We start from the raw sequence: 21,026 nt of genomic DNA on the forward strand, positions 1-21,026 counted from the left end.
GCGTGTGGGTTAAGTGTAAAACAATGTGGCCTATCTGCACAGCATGTTGAAAAGTGTATTTCTTTAAACAAATTGTCACATTGAACATCTGTTGTAAGAAAGGCTAAAGATTTAAAGATTCACAGATATTTTCAAAGTATTTACTGTGTGGGAAAAGTGTCCATCACATGATCTTTGTCTTTCAGTACTTGGTCTGGGTATTGGATACAAGGTAAAGAAAGTCCTCTGTTTTCTTTTCTTCAAGATTACTTGGCCAGTCACAGGATTGCTCCCTGTACCATGTGCAAGGATAGAAATAAGAGGCTGGGGCAAATAACTGCTTGCCTGAAGAGCTGGTGAAGATGAGAAGGCTTCAGTCACTTGTTCAGCATAGAGAGTTTGGGGCACCTGTTTACTGTGTTTGTTTATCACAGCTTTAATCAGTTTATTTTTACACTAGCAAGGACAACTAGTAAATCTGTACTCTCTCTTGTTTGACCATAGGAAGCCATTTAAGACTCCACTCCAACCTGCAGGCAACAACCCATTATGCCTGAAGATAGATTGCAGATCCTAATCACTTACTGCAGTTCAGTTTAAAGAAAATTACCTGTCACAATTGACTACCCATACCACTATAACCACACCTTAATCTGTGGTGATCAGTCTTGTGGACCTTTATAAGATACCTCTTTGGAGGTTTATACTTTATGTGGTGTATTTTCTTCTTTGAAAGCACATTTACTGTTAACAAATAAATGTTTTTTTCTAAACAAACACTTGTACAATTGGCTGTGATTCTGACTCTGATAATTGGTTTCAGAACTTCACCAGCACTGGATTTAACTGGTGGCTGTATTTATTCATGCACCCTTTCTTGGCTTGGATATAACATCTGCAACTTTTTGGTCTTTGCACCACCTCCTGACTCTGAGGTTCTTAGAGTTCTTAGTGATGTGGTACTACTATTTGGATTTTATCCTACACATTGGGAATGGGAAAATTCAGCTTTTGTTAAGATGGGACAAGAGGCGGCAGTCGATCTTAACTTTCTTCTTTGTCATTTTAGGGAACAGATTAATCGTGTTAAAGACTCTGATGACGTTCCCATGGTACTGGTTGGAAACAAGTGTGACCTTCCATCACGCACTGTGGACACAAAGCAAGCCCAGCAATTGGCAAAGAGTTATGGAATCCCATTCGTAGAAACATCAGCCAAAACAAGACAGGTATAAGACTACCTTTAAAGGAATGAGAATAGTTTGGAAGGTCGTGTACAGCAATTACTGTTTGTGAGAAGAAGAACTTCTTGAAAAAGAACTTGTTACTCAATCTGCTAAGTTCCTCCAGCATTTTGTATGTGTTGCTCAAGATTTTCAACATTTGCAGAAACACTTGTGGTTAATTTAACCTATGCGTCAGTTTCTGAAATGGCCATAGTGTGGAAATGGGCCCTTCAGCCCATCTAGTCCATGCTGATTAAGAGTCCCTCTTGCCCTCACGTGGCCCACATCACTTTGAACCTTTCCTATCCATGTACCTGTCAACTGTCTTTTAAATATTGTTAATGTACCTACTTCAACCACTTCCTTTGACAGCTTGCTCCATTTCAGTCCTTGTTGACCTTTTCAACACCCTCTCTAGCTTCATCACACCCTTTTTATAGTATGGCGATCAGAATTGCATTCAATGTTCCAGCTATGGTCCTGACAACCTTTTTTGTATAGCTGTAATACAGCACCCCAACTCTTATGCGCGATGGTCCATCCAACAAAAGTAAGCAATGCATCTTCACCATGTTGTCTCTCAGGGAGCTATCTACTTGTATCCCTATGTCTAAGTTTGACATTGTTTCCCAGGGCCTAGTCAATCTCTGTACCTGTCCTGCCCCGGTTTTGCTTCTCAAAATGCATCCCTGTACGTGTCTGAGTTAAATTTCATCTTTCATTCCTTTGCTCAAGTTCCCAGTTGATCCAGATCCAGAGACAATCTTCATTCTCCTCTTGATAACCAACTTTGGTGTCATCTGCAAATCTACTAACTATGCCTTGTACATTCCCATGAAAATTGTTGATATAGATGACAAACAGCAATGGGCCCAGCTCTGACCCCTGAGGCACACCACTAGTCATGCCATCTATGTTCTTATGTGAGTTATTGATATTAATGTGTCAATCAACAGAGATAAAGTACCGACCCCTGTGGCCACAGGCTTCCAATAAGATAAACAACTCTGACTCCTTCCACCAATCCAGTTGGCTAACTCGCCCTGGGTCTTGTGTGATCTCACTTTCTACACCAGCAAACCCACCCACACAATTTGGGACCTAGGTCAAGTTAAAATAGGCAACATCCACTGCTCTGCTGTCATCAATCCTCTTGGTCACCTCTTCAAAACAAAAAGTTGATCTAATCAGTGAGACATGATTCCCCACGTACAAAACTCACCTGTCCCTGCCTTTTCAAATGCAGGTAGGCTCTGTGTCTCAGAACCCTCTCCAGTAACTTTCCCACGATTGATATCAAGCTCACTGACTCGCCATGGTCGAGGAAGATACAAAAATCTCTGCTGGCTGTTTCTGCTCATTTCCCACAACATGCTTGGATATGTCCTGCAGATTCATCCATTTTTTTACACCTCAGGACTGCTAGTTCGTCCTCTTTCATAAGACTGATTTTTAATGTGGACAAGTCAAAAGCAATTCCCTTTTGGGCGGTCAGATTCTTTTGGGACATGTACAGTAAATAACAGGGACTTTGAAATACTGAGATACATAGAATAGCAGCACTGGACAGGACGCTTGATGTTCTGCTGACTTTAAAGCAGATTTATACTTCCCTGCCCATATCTGTAATTGATCCATATCCTGCCATATTATTTGACAGTCCCTCATGCTTATCACAACACCTCCACTCTTGGTGTAACCTGCAAATTTGCTATCCACCCATCTACATTTTCATCCAAATCATTGACACACATCACAAATAATAGAGGTCCTTGTGGAATACCAATGGCTACAGACCTCCAGCCAGAATAATAACCTTCCACCTTTACTCTGTGTGCAAGCCAGTTCTGAATCCAAACTTGGATTCCTGGCTCCCAGACATCTTTATCTACTGAATCAACTTAGCACGAGGAGCCATATCAAATGCCTTACTAAAGTCCATGTAGATGATGTCCTTGGCCTTACCCTCACTAAGCTTTCCTCTCACTCCTTCAGGTTTGTAAGACAAGACCTTCCCTGCACAAAGTGATGCTCACTGTCCCTCTGCAGTTCATGCCTTTCCAAATGTGTGTACATTCTGTCACTCAGTATCCTCTCCAGTAGCTTCCCTACCACTGATGTGAGGCTCACTGACCTATAATTACTTGAATTATTCCTATTTCCCTTCTTGAACATCAGCATAACATTTGCTACAATCCAGTCCTCTGGGACCTCACCAGTTGCTTTAGTGAAGACACAAAGATCTTTGTCAAAGCCACAGCAATCTCCTCACTCACTTCTTTCTGGGATATATAGCATCAGGCCCTGGGGACTTGTCCACATTAATATTTTTCAGAAGACCAAGCACTACCTCCTCAATCTCAAAATTTCCCAGCACATTGGCTTGCTCTGCTCCATTTTCACTACCCTCCAATCTTTCTCAGTAAATGCTGATACAAAATACCAAACACAAATTCCCTCCTTTATCCATGAGTAGATCTTAGATATCCTCTCTTCGTTAAATGCCTTGGGATTCTCATTGTCCTTGGTTGCCAGGGCATTTTATGGTTCCTTTTGGCCTTGCTAATTGCCTGTTTGAGTGCTTTCCTGTTATCTTTATACTGAATTGAATTGGCTTTATTTCGTGCATCCTTCACATACTTGGGGAGTAAAAATCTTTACGTTACTTCTAAATGTGCAATTACAGACATTTATAATAATTTCTAATAAATAGAACAGTCAATGTAACATAGAAATACACTCCAATCAGCATGAGTTCATCATTCTGATGGCCTGGTGGAAGAAGCTGATGCGGGGCTTGGTGGTCTTGGCTTTTATGCTGCGGTACTGTTTCCCAGATGGTAGCAGCTGGAATACATTGTAGTTGTTGTGACTTGGGTCCCCAATGAGCCTTTGGGCTGTTTTCTCACACCTGTCTTTGTAAATATCCTGAATCATGGGAAGTTCACAGCTACAGATGCGTTGGGCTGTCCACAGCACTTCCTGCAGAATCCTGTGATTAAGGGAGGTACAGTTTCCATACCAAGCAGTGATAGAGCCAGTCAGGATGCTCTTATTTGTGCCCCTGTAGAAAGTTCTTATTATTTGGGGGCCCATACCAGACTTCAGCAACCATCTGAGTTGAAGGAGGCACTGTTGTGTTTTTCACCACACAGTTGCCGTGTACAGAGCAAGTGAGATCCTCGGTGATGTGGATGCCGAGGAACTTAAAGCTACAAGGCCCAGTCTGATTTTAGCTTCCTAAGCCTTGCATATGCTTCCTTTTTCTTCCTGACTAAATTTAGAACCTCTTAAGTCATCCAAGACCATCCTTGCTCTTCTTACTGGAACATGTTGATCATGAACTCTAATCAGCTAATCTTTAAATAACTCCCACATGTTAGACATGGACTTGTCCAACAGCAACTGCTTGCAATCAATGCCAGTAGCTCCTGTTTCGTCCTGTCGTGATTTGCCCTCCCCAATTTAGTATCTTCCTGCAAGATCCATTTTTATCCTTACCCATGCCTATCTTAAAACAACTAAAGAGTTGTGCCCTAAATATTCACCCCACTATCAGATCTGTTACCAGCCCAGCTTATTTCCTGAAACTGGGTCTACTATATTCCTTCCTCTAGCTTGACTCTCCAGTTTCAAGAATATCCCTTGGATTCATTTGCTGAAGAAATCCCACCCCATCCAAGCCCTTTATATTAAGAAAGATCAAACCCATAGGTCCCTGAAAGTGGTGATATAGGTGAATAAGGTATTGAAAAAGGCATTTGCTATGCTGGACTTAATAGGCAGAGGCACTGAAGTTGGAATGTTATGTTGCAGTTGTACAAAATATTCCTAAGGCTGCCCTGATCTGTAACTGATCCATAACCTGCTGTATTCTTTGATAGTCGCTCATGCTTACCACAAATCTTCCAATCTTGGTGTAACCTGCAAACTTGCTATCCACCCATCTACATTTTCATCCATATCATTGACGTACATCACAAACAACAGAAGTCCCAGTTCTGGCCCCCACACTTTAGGGTAGTGGTCATCAACCTTTGTAAGCCCAAGATCCCCTACCTCAGCCTTAGTGAAAGGCAAGATCGGCCCCAGATCAATTAGTTACATGCATGCGCACCAGGGCAGAAAAGACCGGAAGTAAAACCCCGCAACCTGGAATTAGAAATAATATATAAACGCCAGGGGTACCCACCCTTTTTTGCACCGCAGACCAGTGACAATATTCTTGCGGACCGGCCGATGGTGGGGCGGGGGTTGGGTGGTGTTAAACGCAACGGGTATACAGCGATACTCGAAGCAGGTTCCTTATGTCCAGACTATTCTGCAATTTAGTTTTTGCGGCTCTTGGCACTTAGCTTCTGTCCCGCTTGCTCACGTTTTTTCCGCTCACAAAACTCAATGGGTTTGTATTTGAGTGCAGGGTGCTTGGACTCAAGGTACCGAAGCAGTTTTGAGGGCTTCATTGCCTCATTAGACAGCCTCTCACCCTGAACTGCAGCCTCCCGCCCGCCAGCCGCCTTGGCCAGGTGCAGCTGGTCATGGGTGGGGTGAGAGGACAAGGTGAGAGCCGGAGGTCCCCATGCCGGGGTTGCAGTCCGGAGAGAGAAGTGCGGCAGGGTGCGCACCCGCCCCCCCTGGTAGGATCTATCAACCGACAAAAGTTTGTTTCAGTAGATCACAGTGCAGTAGCTACTCTGCTACTTACGAAACCCTGAGCCCAAATTAGGTCGTCTGTGAATATTTTAGCACCGGGTTCCCCATGAACATTCGGTGTGGTAAACAGGTTTAGAGGCGGAACCCATCTGTCCACGCTCCAGGCCAGTAGCAACGGCACTTCCCGCCGGCCAACCAGTGATCCCTGGCATGAGGGTGTCACTGCATTTAGGTGACTGATGACCTCGCGTGCGTTCAAGTTCAACAGTGGGCGTGACAGGGAATGAGGAAATGTGCAGCTGACTCATATTGTTTCCTTGTGGCCTGGTGGTTGGGGACCACTGAAGTACACTGTGTAGTGCGGGGAGCTACACGCATGTGCACTGAGCAGAAAGAACGGAACTAAAACCCCGCAACCCAGAAACAATCTGTCAACGGTATTTGTGTATTTTTTTTTCTTTTTTTTTGGGACCTACTGGGAAAGTCTCAAAGAGTGACCAGTCGATCGTGATTGATGGGTTGCCGACCACTACTTTAGGGGAATGTAGGAGGAATAGAGGGAGTGCAGAAGAGGTTCACCAGGATCCTTCCTGGAATAGAAGGCTGAAGTGATGAGATGAGATTTAATAGGCTGGGCTTTCTCACTGGAATGTAGGGTGCTGAGGTGTATTAAAATTAGGAGGGGTATAGATAGGACATAGGCCAAAATTTGGTCATCCAACCGATAGAGTCTGCTCCACCATTCTGTCATGGCAGATACTTTTTTCAACCCTGTTCTCCTGGCTTCTCCCTGTAACTCTTATTTTGCCAATCAAACTATCAATCTTTGCCTTAAATACATCCAATGATTTGGCCTCCATAGCCCTCTAAAGCAATAAATTCCACAGATTCATCATCATCTCCATTTTTAAAAGCACCCCTTTTTATTCTGAGGATCTGTTCTCAGATCCAAGAATCGCCTACTAATGGAAATATGACAGACAGACATACTTTATTGATCCCGGGGGAAATTGGGTTTCGTTACAGTCGCACCAACCAAGAATAGTGTAGAAATATAGCAATATAAAACCATAAATAATTAAGTAATAAGTAAATTTTTCCAAGTGGAAATAAGTTCAGGACCAGCCTATTGGCTCAGGGTGTCTGACACTCCGAGGGAGGAGTTGTAAAGTTTAATGGCCACAGGCAGGAATGACTTCCTATGACGCTCAGTGTTGCATCTCGGTGGAGTGAGTCTCTGGCTGAACGTACTCCTGTGCCTAACCAGTACATTATGGAGTGGATGGGAGACATTGTCCAAGATGGTATGCAACTTGGACAGCATCCTCTTTTCAGACACCACCGTAAGACATGGACATGCTCTCCATGTCCATTCTGTCCAGGCCTTAGTATTCTGTAGGTTTGAATGGATCCTCCCTCGTACTTCCAGGAATTGCAGGTTGGTGAGCCTGACGTCAGTGTGGCTAAGTTATAGGAACTGAATCTGAGGGATAGGAACTACCAGTATCTAGATAGACCAAGGTCTAATTAGGGAAATCATGTCTGACAATCCCTTAAATTTTCAAGGAGGTAACAAACAGGATAGATGGGGATAGGGCAGTTGCTGTTACCTAAGTGCACTCTAGAAAGAGTGCCTTTGACAAGGTCTCTCATGGCAGGTTAGATTGCATGGGATCCAGGGAGTGCTAGCAAATTGGATTGATAAATGGCCTAATGGTTCTTTATGTTTGTTATAGCAGGGGTGGACGGGGATAAGTTCCCACTACTTATTAAATACTCCCAATGACATGCACCTCAAATAGCCTGTGACAACTAAGTCCAGCTCCCAACCTTCATGTGTGGCTTAGCTACTAAGCCTGGTGAAACAGTTTCTACTGATGGAAGGGGCAAAGGCAGGTTACTGATACCTTAAAACCAGTTGCTTTGAGCAAATGGGGCTTGTCAATTGTGGCTGGCAGCTCATTAAGAGAAGGAAAACTCTGATCTTAAACCTCTGCTGCCTTGCAGCTATAGCAACTCATTGGAAGGTTTTGGGAGTAAGTCCCAAGGATAAATCCGGAGCTGGAATCCCGAAGGCCATCCTACGTTGAATTTAACACTGGCAACTCCTGCGATGCTGCTGTTACCAAACTGTTTCAGTCTCTGCTGTATGGAGACGGGAAGCCTGCTGCATGGGCAATAGCTTCCCCTCAATATTGTACTGCCCTGGCTTATGTATCACATAGACAGCTGGAATGCAACATCCATGGTCGACCTCTACCAAAGGAGGGCCTGAAATGGCTAAATGGTAGGAAGCAGAGAGTGAGGGTTGAAGGTTATTTCTCAGACTGGAGAGGACACGTGTCTACTGGCATACCACGGGGATTGGTGCTGGGACCTTCGTTTGTTATTTATTTTAAAACAAAATAATGTAAATGTACGTGCTTCGTAAGTTTGCGAATGATACTAAAATAGGTGATATCACAGAGAATGGAGGTTTTAAAAATTATAGGGGATTTTGATCAGCTGGGTGAGTGTGTCAAAAATTGGCAAATAGCTTTCAATCCAGATTAAGTGTGAAGTGTTGCACTTTGGGAAGTGAGACAAGTATAGAACTTGTACACTGGTTAGGCCCTGGGGAATGTTGTGCATAGGTTTAAGGTAAGAGGGCAGCAATTGAATAGGAACTTGAGGGGCAGTTTCTCACCCAGAGAGTGGTCAGTTTATGAAGTGACTTCCTAGAGGAAGTGGTTGAGACGGGTACATTTTAAGAAAAATGGTACTGTATGTGCACTTTTATGGTCACCAGGAATGAAATTCCTGAGTTTTGTTTCTCCTTCCCTTCAAGTACATTCTTCTAATTTCAGGGTGTGGAGGATGCATTCTATACATTAGTGCGTGAAATTCGTAAATACAAGGAGAAGATCAGCAAAAATGGTAAAAGGAAGAAAAAGCCTTCAAAGAAGAAGTGCGTAATTCTTTAAAGTAACTTGGACCTTGATCCTAAATTGCAAGTGTTGCATATCAGAAGGGAGCAAACTGAAACTAACCGACTTTAACACCACTGTCCAACCCTACCTGAACCTTGCTCTCTTCAGCTAACTGAACACCCAGAGGAAATGAGATTATCAAATGATACTGTAAAAGCTGTGGTTTCCAAGTACAGATCACGCAGCTTTTGAAATGCTATGGCAGCATTTATAAGTTCACCACTGCTGTTATTAGTGGGGATGCCAGAAACCACAACGTCTGGAAAAGACCATAAGTTTGAATTCCAAAGCTGTTGCAATGCTGAACACTTATACTGAAAGTGTTTCCTTTTTTACAAATTCAGATTTTAAACTGTCAATACAATTGTGTGATACTGGAAGCCTTCCGGTAATGTAGCGAGAAGTGATCCCGCTGATTAACGAAAAGGAGGCTGAGAGAGCCATGTCAATTTTATTTAGTTGCAGTGAATATTTCTTGTCACTGGTGCCTGGGTTAAGATCTCAGACAGAATGATACACATCCTTTCTTTTGCTATTCAATAATGCCATTAAACATCTGAACACTTCCCCGTGAAATGCTTTACGTGCAGGATCAATGTGCATGATGCTATCTGCATTGACTAAGAGATGAAGATTTCAAGAAAGCGAAGAATGCTGTTGTTAATGGTATAATCTGGATATAAAGAACTTTGAAAAAAATTAACAGAAGTAAATGCAAACTGGTTACAGATGTGAAATTGCGGCTCCAGTTGTCAGTATCATAGTTCACATGTTAATTCCACTCTGGAAGATAGCCAGGAACTGCTGTTGAATTGGATCTTAACTTGGACTATTTCATTGCAATGAAGTCTAGAAATACACAAAAATTAATAACTGTACTCAATGCTGTTAATAGTAGCTGTCATAGTATGTGGCCTGAATTATTCATTTCTTCCAAACATGGAAACTATAGTGAAAGATTGTAATTGCAGTCCTCAAATAGAAATGCCTATCCACCTTCAACTGACTGGAGAACTGCCAATTATTATGTTTCACACCCTGCTTCACATTTCCACAGAAAAATAATGGAAGGCTTGAGATCAGTTTAAGTAAAATCATTCAGGATAAAAGCATTCTACAAATAGTCCAAGAATATATAATCTGAACAAATGTATCGAAAGAGTGATATGCCATATGAGTAGTGATTTTGTGAAGAGTCCTAGCCCATGTTTTTGGCCTCAGAATTTGGAGTTTGTAAAATAATGTAAATGCTGGAGAGGGGGGATCATTATTCAGTTAGCTTGCTGAACCTAAGTATTTTTGTTTTTGATTTTAAAGAAGTTTAATTCTATGCAAACAGTTGTTGTTGCCCAATGGGTTCCAGTGTCAGTTGGCACACTTCATCACATCTGTTGTGAAAGGTGTCATGTTTGGAGGACCACTAGTGTCCTCCTTGTGTGATGAATAAGTACCACAACTCTGTGGCAATCTCCTCCACAACTTGTATAATTTAGTATGTACAAAGTTACTGGATGTTTCAATAATGTGAGGTTGTTTCTCAACTGATTTACTGATTAATGTAATACAAAGATGACGAGTTGCCATTTAGTCAACAGCTTGGTGCCACAATTCCAGAATCTTTTCCAGTAACTTGCCTCTTGTCTTTATGTGACTTTTACTTTCAGACAAAAACTAATTTACAGCTTCACTTAAACTTACTATATGTGTGATTGAACATTGAATATGGCTCATTTCTTGTTACTTGGACAGCATTAAATGATATTTTTATCTTGGACAATGGGTTTAAAGATGAACCATATTTGCTGATCAATCACTAACAAAATATCTTGCAATACTTTATCGACCAAGTTTAAAAAGGTTTGGAAAATCTATTCACATTTGATTATATTTAATGTAACATGTTAAATCTATTTTGCAAATCCTATTTTGCAGTTCTACAAATAGATTATAAATTTGAATAGACTGAATGACTTATTATTCCCTTCAAATGGTGAAAATGCCTATCATTAGTTTATACTTCAATAACCTACTGTGACAGGTGGTCAACGGTGTAAACTGTTTTCACGTATTATAATAGATTCCCTGCTTTACTGAGAACAATCTTGCTCTTTATCATATTTGAAACAGTTCCCAGCTAATTAATTCTGAATTGATTATTCTCATGGTACTTAGTTGCCAATTTACTCAACAACTGATGTATCTGCTTCTTCAATGGAATTTACAGACATGGTAAAACTGTTCATTCTTTTAATATCACAGATAACTTCTATCTTTCTGTATTGCTTGAACAGGGCTGCTGTTTATAAATTATTTTAAAAGACGGTACGTCTAAAAGCAGTGCTGCTGTGGGCCTTCAACCCATAAACACCTGATGAGCTGAGAGTTGAAATTGGCATTTTCTGAAGTAGATCATTTTACTGTTCAATTAATTTGTACAGTATACTTTAAATAATACTGCAATCTTTAATTCTTGTTCTTGACAAAATTAAACTGTGTTCAAGTTATTCTGCTTTCATTTCCCAATAAACAGATTAAGTTTTGGTATTCTTTACAATTACTGCATTAGCAATTGTTTTAAAAGGATGTGTTTTTTTAATAATCAGTACCTTTTACCTTTGATTTAGATGCAGAACACCAGTAATACAAATTAAATCGGGCTTGGCAGCACCTGTAGTGACCTGGAACATTAACTATTATGTTGGATATGTAAAATTAAGTGCAGATGAGACAAGAATTTGCATAGTTGTGGATAGTGAGGAAAATTATCAAATTATGGGTAGGATATAGATCAGTTAGAAATGTGGGCAGGGAAATGGCAGGTTGAGTTCAATCTGGAGCAGTGTGAAGCGTTGCTCTTTTGGAGATCAAATGTGAGAGGAAAGTGGCAGTAAAGGGCAGGACTTTTAGGAGCATGGATGTACAGCGAGAATCTAGGTTACAAGTTCATGGCTCTTTGAAAGTGGCACAGGATGGAGAAGAGTGCAGCATACTTGCCTTCATCAGTTGAAATGTTGAGTACAGAAGTTTGGAAGTCATGTTGCATCATATGTGTTGGACAATACACATACATACACACATAGTGATTGGGAATGCACTGCCAGGAGTGGTGGTGGAGGTAAATATAGAAGAATTTAAGAGTCCCTTGGAGAAGCACATGAATTTGCAGAAAATGGAGCAATATGGGTCCTGTGCAAGTAGAAGGGCCTGTTCTAGTGCAGTACTGGTCTATGTCTATGCTTGCTTTCTCCAATGTAGAGACGGCTACATTATGATTACTGTGTGAAATAGAGCAGGTTGGAAGAAATGCAGGTGACTTTCTCACCCCTAGAGGGATGTTTAGGTCCCTGAACAATGTCAGAGAATGTGAAGTGACAATTACACCTTTTAGAATTGCAAAATAAAGTGCCTGGGTTCGGTGAGGAGGGTATCGTAGACAGGTGTGGGACAAACGCGACTGGTAGTAAGATCACGTTGAAGCTGGAGGACATGGCAAAGAATGCAGAAACGGGCTCGTGGGGAGAACAGTGCAAAGCAAATTAAATTTGTTATGGCTGGGGGAGACTAGTGGGTGGAATGAAGATTTGCCAGTAGTTGAGGAAGTATGTGTTAGAGCTCTATCAACTATAGTAGAGGTGAATCCACCTTTCAGGAAGCAGGAGACATTTCAGAAGTCCCAGCAGAAGGCTTGAACTCTATGGTCTAAGGCTACATCTTGACAGCAGATGCAACAGAGATGGAGAAATTGAAAAAGAGATGACAGTGATCCAGAAAAGGAAGAATAGTGTCAGAATCAGTCCAGGGCAATTTGAGGAAGTCTGTTGACAAGGGTGGATAAGTTACATACAAGTGCATGAAATAGCTCAGATGCAGAACAGAAAATTTGGGGAAGGGGTGTGTGCTGAAATTGCCAGCAAATACATAGGCATAGTTAGGGCTCATACAAGTGCCCATTGAGCAACATAAAGTGAGAAATTGAGAGTATTGCACACAGTTCTGGTCACCCCACTATAGGAAGGATGTTGAGGCCTTGGAGAGGGTGCAGAATGCTGTCTGGTTTAGAAGGCATGTGCTATCTCAAGAGGCTGGATAAACTTGGGTTGTTTTCTATGGAACAATAGAGGAGATCTGACAGATAGAGTAGACAGGAAATATCTGTTTCCAAGGTTGAAATGCCTAATACCAGAGGACATGCATTGAAGGTGAAAGGGGATAGGTTCAAGGGGGATGTGAGGAGTAAATTTTTTACTCAGCGTGTGGTGAATACCCAGAATGCGCTGCCTGGTATGGTGGTAGAGGTAAATACATTAGAGACTTTTAAGAAACATTTGGATAAGCACATGGATTTAAGGAAGATGGAGGGATTAGTGTTTGGTGTTTTTGATTTGCTCTTTAGCTGGTTCAGCACAACATTGTGGGCCAAATGGCCTGTTCCTATGCTATACTGTTCTATGTTCTACATTCTATGTAAGAGAAAGATATAATTTAGACTGAGCAACTACATGATCAGTTATTCTGGCATTATAGGTGAACAGAAAAATAAATGTATATATAAGCTAAAATTATGAAGTTCATTTAAAACAATTAAAATTTAAAAGTGCTCTTTATTTTGAAAATTACATTGATTACTGAGTCAAACAGGTGGAGGAGCCCCATGCCTTAGCCTCATTTGTGGGCAAAGTAAGGCTTTCAACAATGACCAGAAGCTACTGCCTGTGCATTCTGCTGAAGAGTACCTTTGGCAACACCCGGGGAAGAAGGAGAAAAAGCTGGAATAAGCCACAAGCATCAGTGTAAAAAACAGCAAAAAGCTTACAAGACACAAGTTCTTAGTTTGTGAACAAAACCAAATGGACGAGTCCGGCTGGTCTTCTTGTCTACAGAGAGGGGAAAGGAAATGAAAATTCTAAATGCTGTATCAAGAGTGGCATTGTAGGTCCAAATAAAAAAAATGCAGCACATTTATTCCATTGGTTACTGCAAATGTACAAAATTGCAACTTTAGTAAATTTTCAATAATGTTAGAAATGACATTATGGGTAATCATTTTGCTGGTGTCCTCACACACCTATTTCCAACTTTGCAAATTAGCAACTTTAAATTAAGAACACAACAAATGAGATTTATAATGCATATTTCTTAAGAGACTTGTACAAATATTAAATTTAATTACACCTCATTTAATGTAAGTACAATGTCTAGATTATTGAATTATTATATTGTTCATTGCAGAAGATCCTGCTAAATCATCCAATAGCACCATTTCTCAGCAACAATGCTATTTCTGGTGGTAATAACACCAAGTTTTGTTTCATTCACAAAAAATCTTTAATTCACTTGTCTCCACTCCATAGAAAAATTGGGTTACAACACTAATTATAATAAAGAACCAAATGTCACTAATTATAAAAATATCACTGTTTCTATTTGATCCTCTTCAATTGCTCTAACTCCAATGGATCTCACAATTTTGAGTTTTCTTTTAAAACTACATCTAGAATTGATTTTACTCATTTATAGGATGTAGGCTTCAGAGTCAAGGCTAGAATGTACCTACCATATCCTACTATGCCTTGTCTATTTAAGTGACCAAATGTCTGTTAAACTTAGTTATTGTATCTGAATGTATCTCAGCTGTCACAGTAACAGGACTGGCTGCTGGAATTTCTGGGGCTGAGATGTTAAAAATAGGTCAGGTAAGGAGGTAAAAGAGGTGGGGGTGGCATTACTAACCGGGGTGGTTTCACGCCACAGAAATGGAGGACATCATGGAGAGATCTTCTACTGAGTCAGTGTAGGTGGAAGTCAGAAGCAGAAAGGGAACAACTACATTACTGGGGGTATTCTATAGCTGACTACAGGGTCACCATGGAGTAAATCAGTAAGCAGATTTTGGAAAGATGCAAAAATAATAGGGTTGTTGCCATGGGTGCTTCAACTTCCCTAATATTGATTGGCACCCCCTTAGTGCAAGAGATTTTGAGAGCAGACTTTAGATGTGTCCAAAAGTATTCCTGATACAATATATAGATACGCTGACTCAAGAAGAGGCCATACTGCATCTGGTACTAGGCAATCAGATGACTGATCTCTCAGCAGGCGAGCATTTTGGAGACAGTGACCACAACCACAACTCTGACTTTAGCATAGCCTTGGATCAAACAGTTTAGGAAAAAATTTAATTAGGGGAGAGCTATTATGATGCTATTAGGAAGGAACTTGGGAACATATATACTCAGAGAAATGTAAGATGGAAATGTGGAGATTGTTTAGGGAATACTTGTATGGAGTTCTGCATAGCTTTGTTGCATTGAGCTGGGAAAGAAAGTTAGGGTGAAAGAAACAAAGCTGGCAAGAAAAGTGGAACATTTAGCCAAGATAAAGAAGGAAGCATACTTAAGATTTAGGAAGCAAAAATCTGATAGGGCTCTTCAGTTCTATGTTCAAAGTAAAGTTATCAAACTACAAACGTGTGTATCACTATATAGTACTCAGATTCATTTTCATATAGATATTTACAGCACAAAGATATACACAGAATCAAGGAAAAAACTACAAAGACTGACAAACAATGTGCAAAAGAATACAAATGGCAAATACAAAAATAAATAAATGCTGAAAACCTGTTGTACAGTCCTTGAAAGTGAATCCATAAGCTGTCAAATCAGTTCAGTGTTCACAGTTATAAGGTAGCATGGAAAAAGCTTAAGGAGGCAGTTAGGAGAGCTAGAAGGAGACATGAGAAAGCCTTGGCAAGTAATATTAAGACCCAAGGCATTGTACAAGTACGTAAAGAATGGGAAAGTGACTAGTGACAGCAGGACCAATCAGGGATAAAAGAGGAAACGTGCCCACAGTTGTGGGAGGTAGGACACTCTTTAATGCATACTTTGTTTCAGCACTCACCATTGAACAGACCTTGACTAATGTGAGGTCAGTATAGAACAGGGTATAAAATGGGTTGGTACAACTCAAAGTTAAGGAAAAGGAAGCATGGAACTTTTGAAAAATATTAGGATAGATAGGTCACAGGGCCAGATAAGATATACTCTAGGTTAATAATTGACAGAAGAGACTCGTTACATCATCACTGGCAACAAGTACAGCCAGATGATAGACTTTCCAAAGTGTGAGCATGGAATAGCACGGTATTCATTCCTGATGGTGGTGTAACAGTAGTCCAGTGTATTGTTTCCTCGGTGCTACAAGTGATTTGTTGATGCTAATTATTTAGTAACTTTTTCAAGCTGGCCTAACTAAAATCCCCATTAAATGACAGTGAAGGTGTCACGGTGTGTGTTTTGTGCATATTGATCACATTCAGCAGATCTAGAGCCTGTATGACATTGGCTTGAGGTGGAATGTACACCGCTACCAAAATGATTGCTGAAATCTTCCACAGCAGGTAAAATGGACAGCACTTAATTGCAGGGTACTCCAGATCTGGCGAGCAGAATTGGGACATCACTGATTCATTTTGTGCACCAAGAGGAGTTGATCATGAGGCACACATCTCTACCTCTGCCTTTGAGAAACTCAAAAGCCTTATCCTGATGGTGTATAGTGAACACATCAATCTGAATTGCTTTGTCCAGTATGGGAGGGATTAACCAGGATTCCATGAAACAAAGAATGCAAGTGGACCTAATGTCCCTCTGATACAGCTCCCTAGCTCTGAGATCTTCAATTTTATTTACTCGAGACTACGTTTGTCAGCAAGATACTTTGTATAGGGAGTCAAAAACCCCATTTTCTCAAATGCACCTGTATCCCAGACCGGCAGCCACATTTCCTTCGAGGAGACTGACGAGGAGTACGGCCACAATCGGCATTGTTTCCATTGGTTTTCAGCAGTGTTCAATCACATTGAAATATCTTTATAAACTGTACAGACCTTGGAAGCAGTTGTGATTCTCAGGCGCTTATCAAGACTGAAATGGGAATGTTTAATTGTATCCATTGAGCTGCAATGAAATCACCCCAGAAGTAAATGCCACGTGTAGAACCAGGGGAGTGAGCACACCTGACCATTGTCACACCACCATCAAGAATGCTTACTGTGCCATCCCACTGCTATACTTTGGCAAGTCTGATCACCTGATTGCACTTCTACTCCTGGTGTGCAGGCAGAAACTGAAGACTGCAGCATCAGTGGTGAGAATCAGGCATGGTCAAGGGAGGCAGAGGAATGCTGACAAGACATTTGTATAATTATAGCAAAAATTATGACATAAGGCAGGAGCAGAATTAGGCCATTTAGCCCATTGTCATTAGTGGGAAGCTAGAGAATTGGGAAGCCTTTAAAAACCAAGAAAAGTTGAAACATGAATGAAGCTGGTCACTGATATAAAAGAAGATACCCAAAGTATTTTTTTAGATATATAAAGAGTAAAAGAGAGATAACGGAAAGTGACAGTAAAGAGGTATTAATGGAGATAAAGAAGTGGTATTTAGTATTTTGCATCGGTCTTCACACTAGAGAGATAATTCAAGAGTGTCAGAGGCAGAAGGTACTTAGGAAGCTGAAAGAACTGAAGGTGGATAAGTTACCTGGACCTGATGGATCACACCACCGGTAGCTGAAGAAATTGTGGAGGCCTCAGTCGTGATTCATTTGATTTTGGAATGGTTCTGGAGGGCTCTTTCAGAAGGGATGACAGGAAAAGACAGGAAATTATAGGCTAGGCCACTTAACCTGACTGCAGTGGTTGGTGAGATGTTGGAGTCCATTAAAGATGAGGTTTCAGGGTACTAGGAGGCACATGGTAAAATAGGCCAGAGATAGCATGATTTCCTTAAGGTGAAAACTTTCTTGACAGATCCGTTGGGAGGACTGACAAAGGAGAGTCAGTGGATGTAAATTACTTGGATTTTCAGAAGGCTTTTGGCAAGATGCCCAACATGAAGCTGCTAAACAAAATTAGAGCCCATGGTATTATAGGAAAAATACTAACATGGACAAAAGTTTGGCTAATTGGCAGGAGGCAAAAGAATAGGAATAAAGAGGCCCTTTTCTAGTTGGCTGCCAGTGACTAGTGGTGTTCCACAGGGGTCAGTGTTGGGACCACTTCTTTTCACACTATTGGTCAACAATTTGGATAACAGAATTGATGGCTTTATAACCAAGTTGCTCATGCCCCCTTCTAGCTCTCAATTGACAATGAACACATGTACACAGTCCACCTCACTATATATATATATATTCTTTTCTGCACTCTTTTTGCACTATTGTATTTTATAGTTTTGATTATGTATTGCAATGTACTGTTGCCACAAAAAAAAACTAATTCATGACATATGTCAGTAATATTATACCTGACTCTTGAATCTAATCTAAAGACACACACTCAATGTTTTAGGAACAACTTCTTCCCCTCAAATAGCTGATTTCCAAATGGTCCATGAACCCACAAACACTACCTCATTATTTTATTCTCTTTTCTGCACTACTTATTTTTGTTTATATTTCTTATTGTAACTTAAAGTATATTTTATGAAGAGCCCACGGTATTACAAGGAATATATTAACATTGACAGATGCTTGGCTAACAGGCAGAAAGCAAAGAAAGACATTTTTTTTCTGGTCGGCTGCTAGTGGCTAGTGACTAACAACAGGGGTCGCTGGTGGGTCCACTCGTTTTAAAGTGAAATGTTAATGATTTGGGCGAGAGAATAGATGGCTTTGTGGCCAAATTTGCAGATCATACAAAGATAGATGAAGGGGCAGGTTCCATTGTTCTTTGATCAATATCAATGATCTGGATGATAATGTGATAAACTGCATTGGCCAACTTTTGAATGGCACCAAGATGGAGGTGTAGTTGACATGAAGAAGGCTATCAAAACTTGCAGCAGGATATGGACCAGAAGGGAAAAATAGGCTGAAAAACGGCAGAAGGAATTTAATACAGACAAATGTAAGGTGTTGCACTTGGGTAGAACTTCCACAGTGAATGGTAGAGCACTGAGGAGTTTGGTAGAAGAGAGAAGTCTGGGAATGCAGTGGTCAATTATGCAGATGATACAAAGGTAGGTGGAGGAGCAAGCAGTGTTGAGGAAGTAGAGGGTCTGCAAAAGTACTTTGGAAGATTAAGATAATGGGCAAATAAGTGGCAGATGAAATACAATGCAGGGAAGTGTACAGCCATGCACTTTGGTAGAAGGAATAAAGATTTAGATTATTTTCTAAATGAAGAGAAAATTCAGAAATCAGATCTGCAAAAGTACTTGGGAGCTCTAGTGCAGGATTTTGTAATTTGTAGTTTAGGTCCATAGTAAGGAAAGCAAATGCAAAATTAGTATTCATTTTAAGAGGACAAGAACATAAAAGCAAAGATGTAATTCTGAGGCTTTGTAAGACTGCTTTAGGGCCTCATCTCTAAGAAAGACTGTGCTGGCATTGGAGAGGGTCCAGCAGACATTTACAAGAATGATTCTGAGAAAGAAATTGTTGAACACAGGACATTAAGAAGTCATCTGATAAAGATATAAAACATCATGAGTGGCATAGACAGGGTAAAAGCACACAGTATTTTCCCCCTAAGGATGCTAAAAAGTGGGCATAAATTTAAGATCCGATGTGAGAGGTTTAAAAGGGATATCAGGGATAGTTTCTTCACACAAATAGTGATGCATACTTGGACTGAGTCATCAGGAATAGTGGTTGAGGCAGGCACTTCAGCAATACTTAAACGTCAACTAGATAAGTACATGGATAGTAGAGGTTTAGAGAGCTATTGTTGAAACATGAGCAGATAGGACTAACTCTGGGCAACAAATTAGCAAGGACAAGTTGAGCCAAAGGGCCTGTTTCCTTGCTGTACAACTTTGATACTAGCCTGAAGTGACAGCAGGATCTCTTTCTAAATATATCTGATTTCACTTTCAGATGGATTCCTTCAACAATATACTGTTTGCTTATTAATGCCAATCAGCCATTCTGGCACAGAAATTAACCTTTACAGTTTCAAGCCTCATTTTTTCAACATCAGCTCAATTAATTATTTATTTTAAGCTTTTGAAATATAAGAACTTTTACAAATCCAAATATTCTTTCATCTCTATTTTTCTTCTCATACATTTTCTAATTTGCCCATTAATTATAATTGTTGTTCAATCCTTGTGCTGTTTATTTCTTCAATTGGTTAAGCCCTATCAGTATATTTCTACAAAGCAAGTTTTATCAGCTAGAACAGAGCAACTTATCATATAAAACAATTAACTGATTAATCACTATTTTGATGATTGTGAGCTGATACATCTAAATTATTTCCATGACCTCATGAGGATCATGAGTTCTTCTGTGTTTCATAAGTATAATATGAGTCCTATATTGACAAATGGTGTGCATGATTCAAAAAGTTCATAGTTCAAAAGTTAATTTATTATGAAAGTATACAACTTGAAATTCTCCTCTGGGTAGCCATAAAACCAAGAAAGGCAGCACGATCATCAGCCCCCAAATACCTCCTCCTGCACAAAAAAATGTTCAAAATGGAACAGACTCATCGATCCCCAAATCCCTCCTTCTACACAAAAAAACAAACAAAAATGGAACAGGCACATCTGCCCCCAAATTCCCCCCTCCTGCATAAAAGAAAAATGAGCAGAACAGAACAGGCACATCAGCCCTAAAATCTCTCCTCCTGCACAAAAATGACCAAAATGGAACAAGCACATTGACCCCCAAATCTCAACTCCCACTCAAGAAAAACCAAACAAAAACAGACAGGCATGTCAGCCCCCAAAACCCCTCCCTGCACAAAAAAGGACAAGAAAATTCAGGTGGAAAACGCAGAATATAAAACACTGTAAGACCAAAAAAAAAATCTATAGTCCAAGTCCACATTCGAAATGCAGAAAACCTGGGCAACACTCTCTGGACCTGTGGCAGACCTTTCCCTCTCTGTATCAAATCGATCAATAAAAAAGGCAGTCAACTCTCACCCTCTGCATTCACCTTGATGCTTCAATCTCCCTCATCACTTTAATTGGCGAACAACGGAACCTTTAATTAGAGCAATGGAGTCGAAAAATGGCTTGTGCCCCATCCTGCAGCCTTCTCACCACAAAGTCTGCACATGCTGCCTCTGTCTCCTGGAATCCTCGCAGAGACTGCAGAGTACTGAAGCACCCAAACAATCTCCAAGCTTCTGCATTTGCCTCGATGTTTACTCGTCATTCGCTCGTCACTTTAATTAGG

The 21,026-nt window shown here is 40.6% G+C and overlaps 2 protein-coding genes across 2 annotated transcripts in view; one reads left to right on the top strand and one right to left on the bottom strand.

Annotated features, from left to right (window-relative positions):
- Nucleotides 1-11,381, top strand: part of LOC140719160 (GTPase KRas-like) — a 34,652-nt gene extending 23,271 nt beyond the window's left edge. Inside the window, exons 4-5 of the mRNA XM_073033577.1 lie at nucleotides 1,049-1,208; nucleotides 8,705-11,381. Of these exons, the coding sequence (XP_072889678.1) occupies nucleotides 1,049-1,208; nucleotides 8,705-8,821 (277 nt within the window). The 3' untranslated portion in view covers nucleotides 8,822-11,381. The remainder of the gene's footprint in view (nucleotides 1-1,048; nucleotides 1,209-8,704) is intronic.
- A 2,076-nt stretch (nucleotides 11,382-13,457) lies between these two features.
- LOC140719004 (uncharacterized) overlaps nucleotides 13,458-21,026 on the bottom strand; it is a 95,935-nt gene continuing 88,366 nt past the window's right edge. Inside the window, exon 13 of the mRNA XM_073033313.1 lies at nucleotides 13,458-13,701. Within this exon, the coding sequence (XP_072889414.1) occupies nucleotides 13,458-13,701 (244 nt within the window). The remainder of the gene's footprint in view (nucleotides 13,702-21,026) is intronic.

This window comes from Hemitrygon akajei, chromosome 31 (genome assembly GCF_048418815.1).
Source record: "Hemitrygon akajei chromosome 31, sHemAka1.3, whole genome shotgun sequence".
Classification (NCBI taxonomy): Eukaryota; Metazoa; Chordata; class Chondrichthyes; order Myliobatiformes; family Dasyatidae; genus Hemitrygon; species Hemitrygon akajei.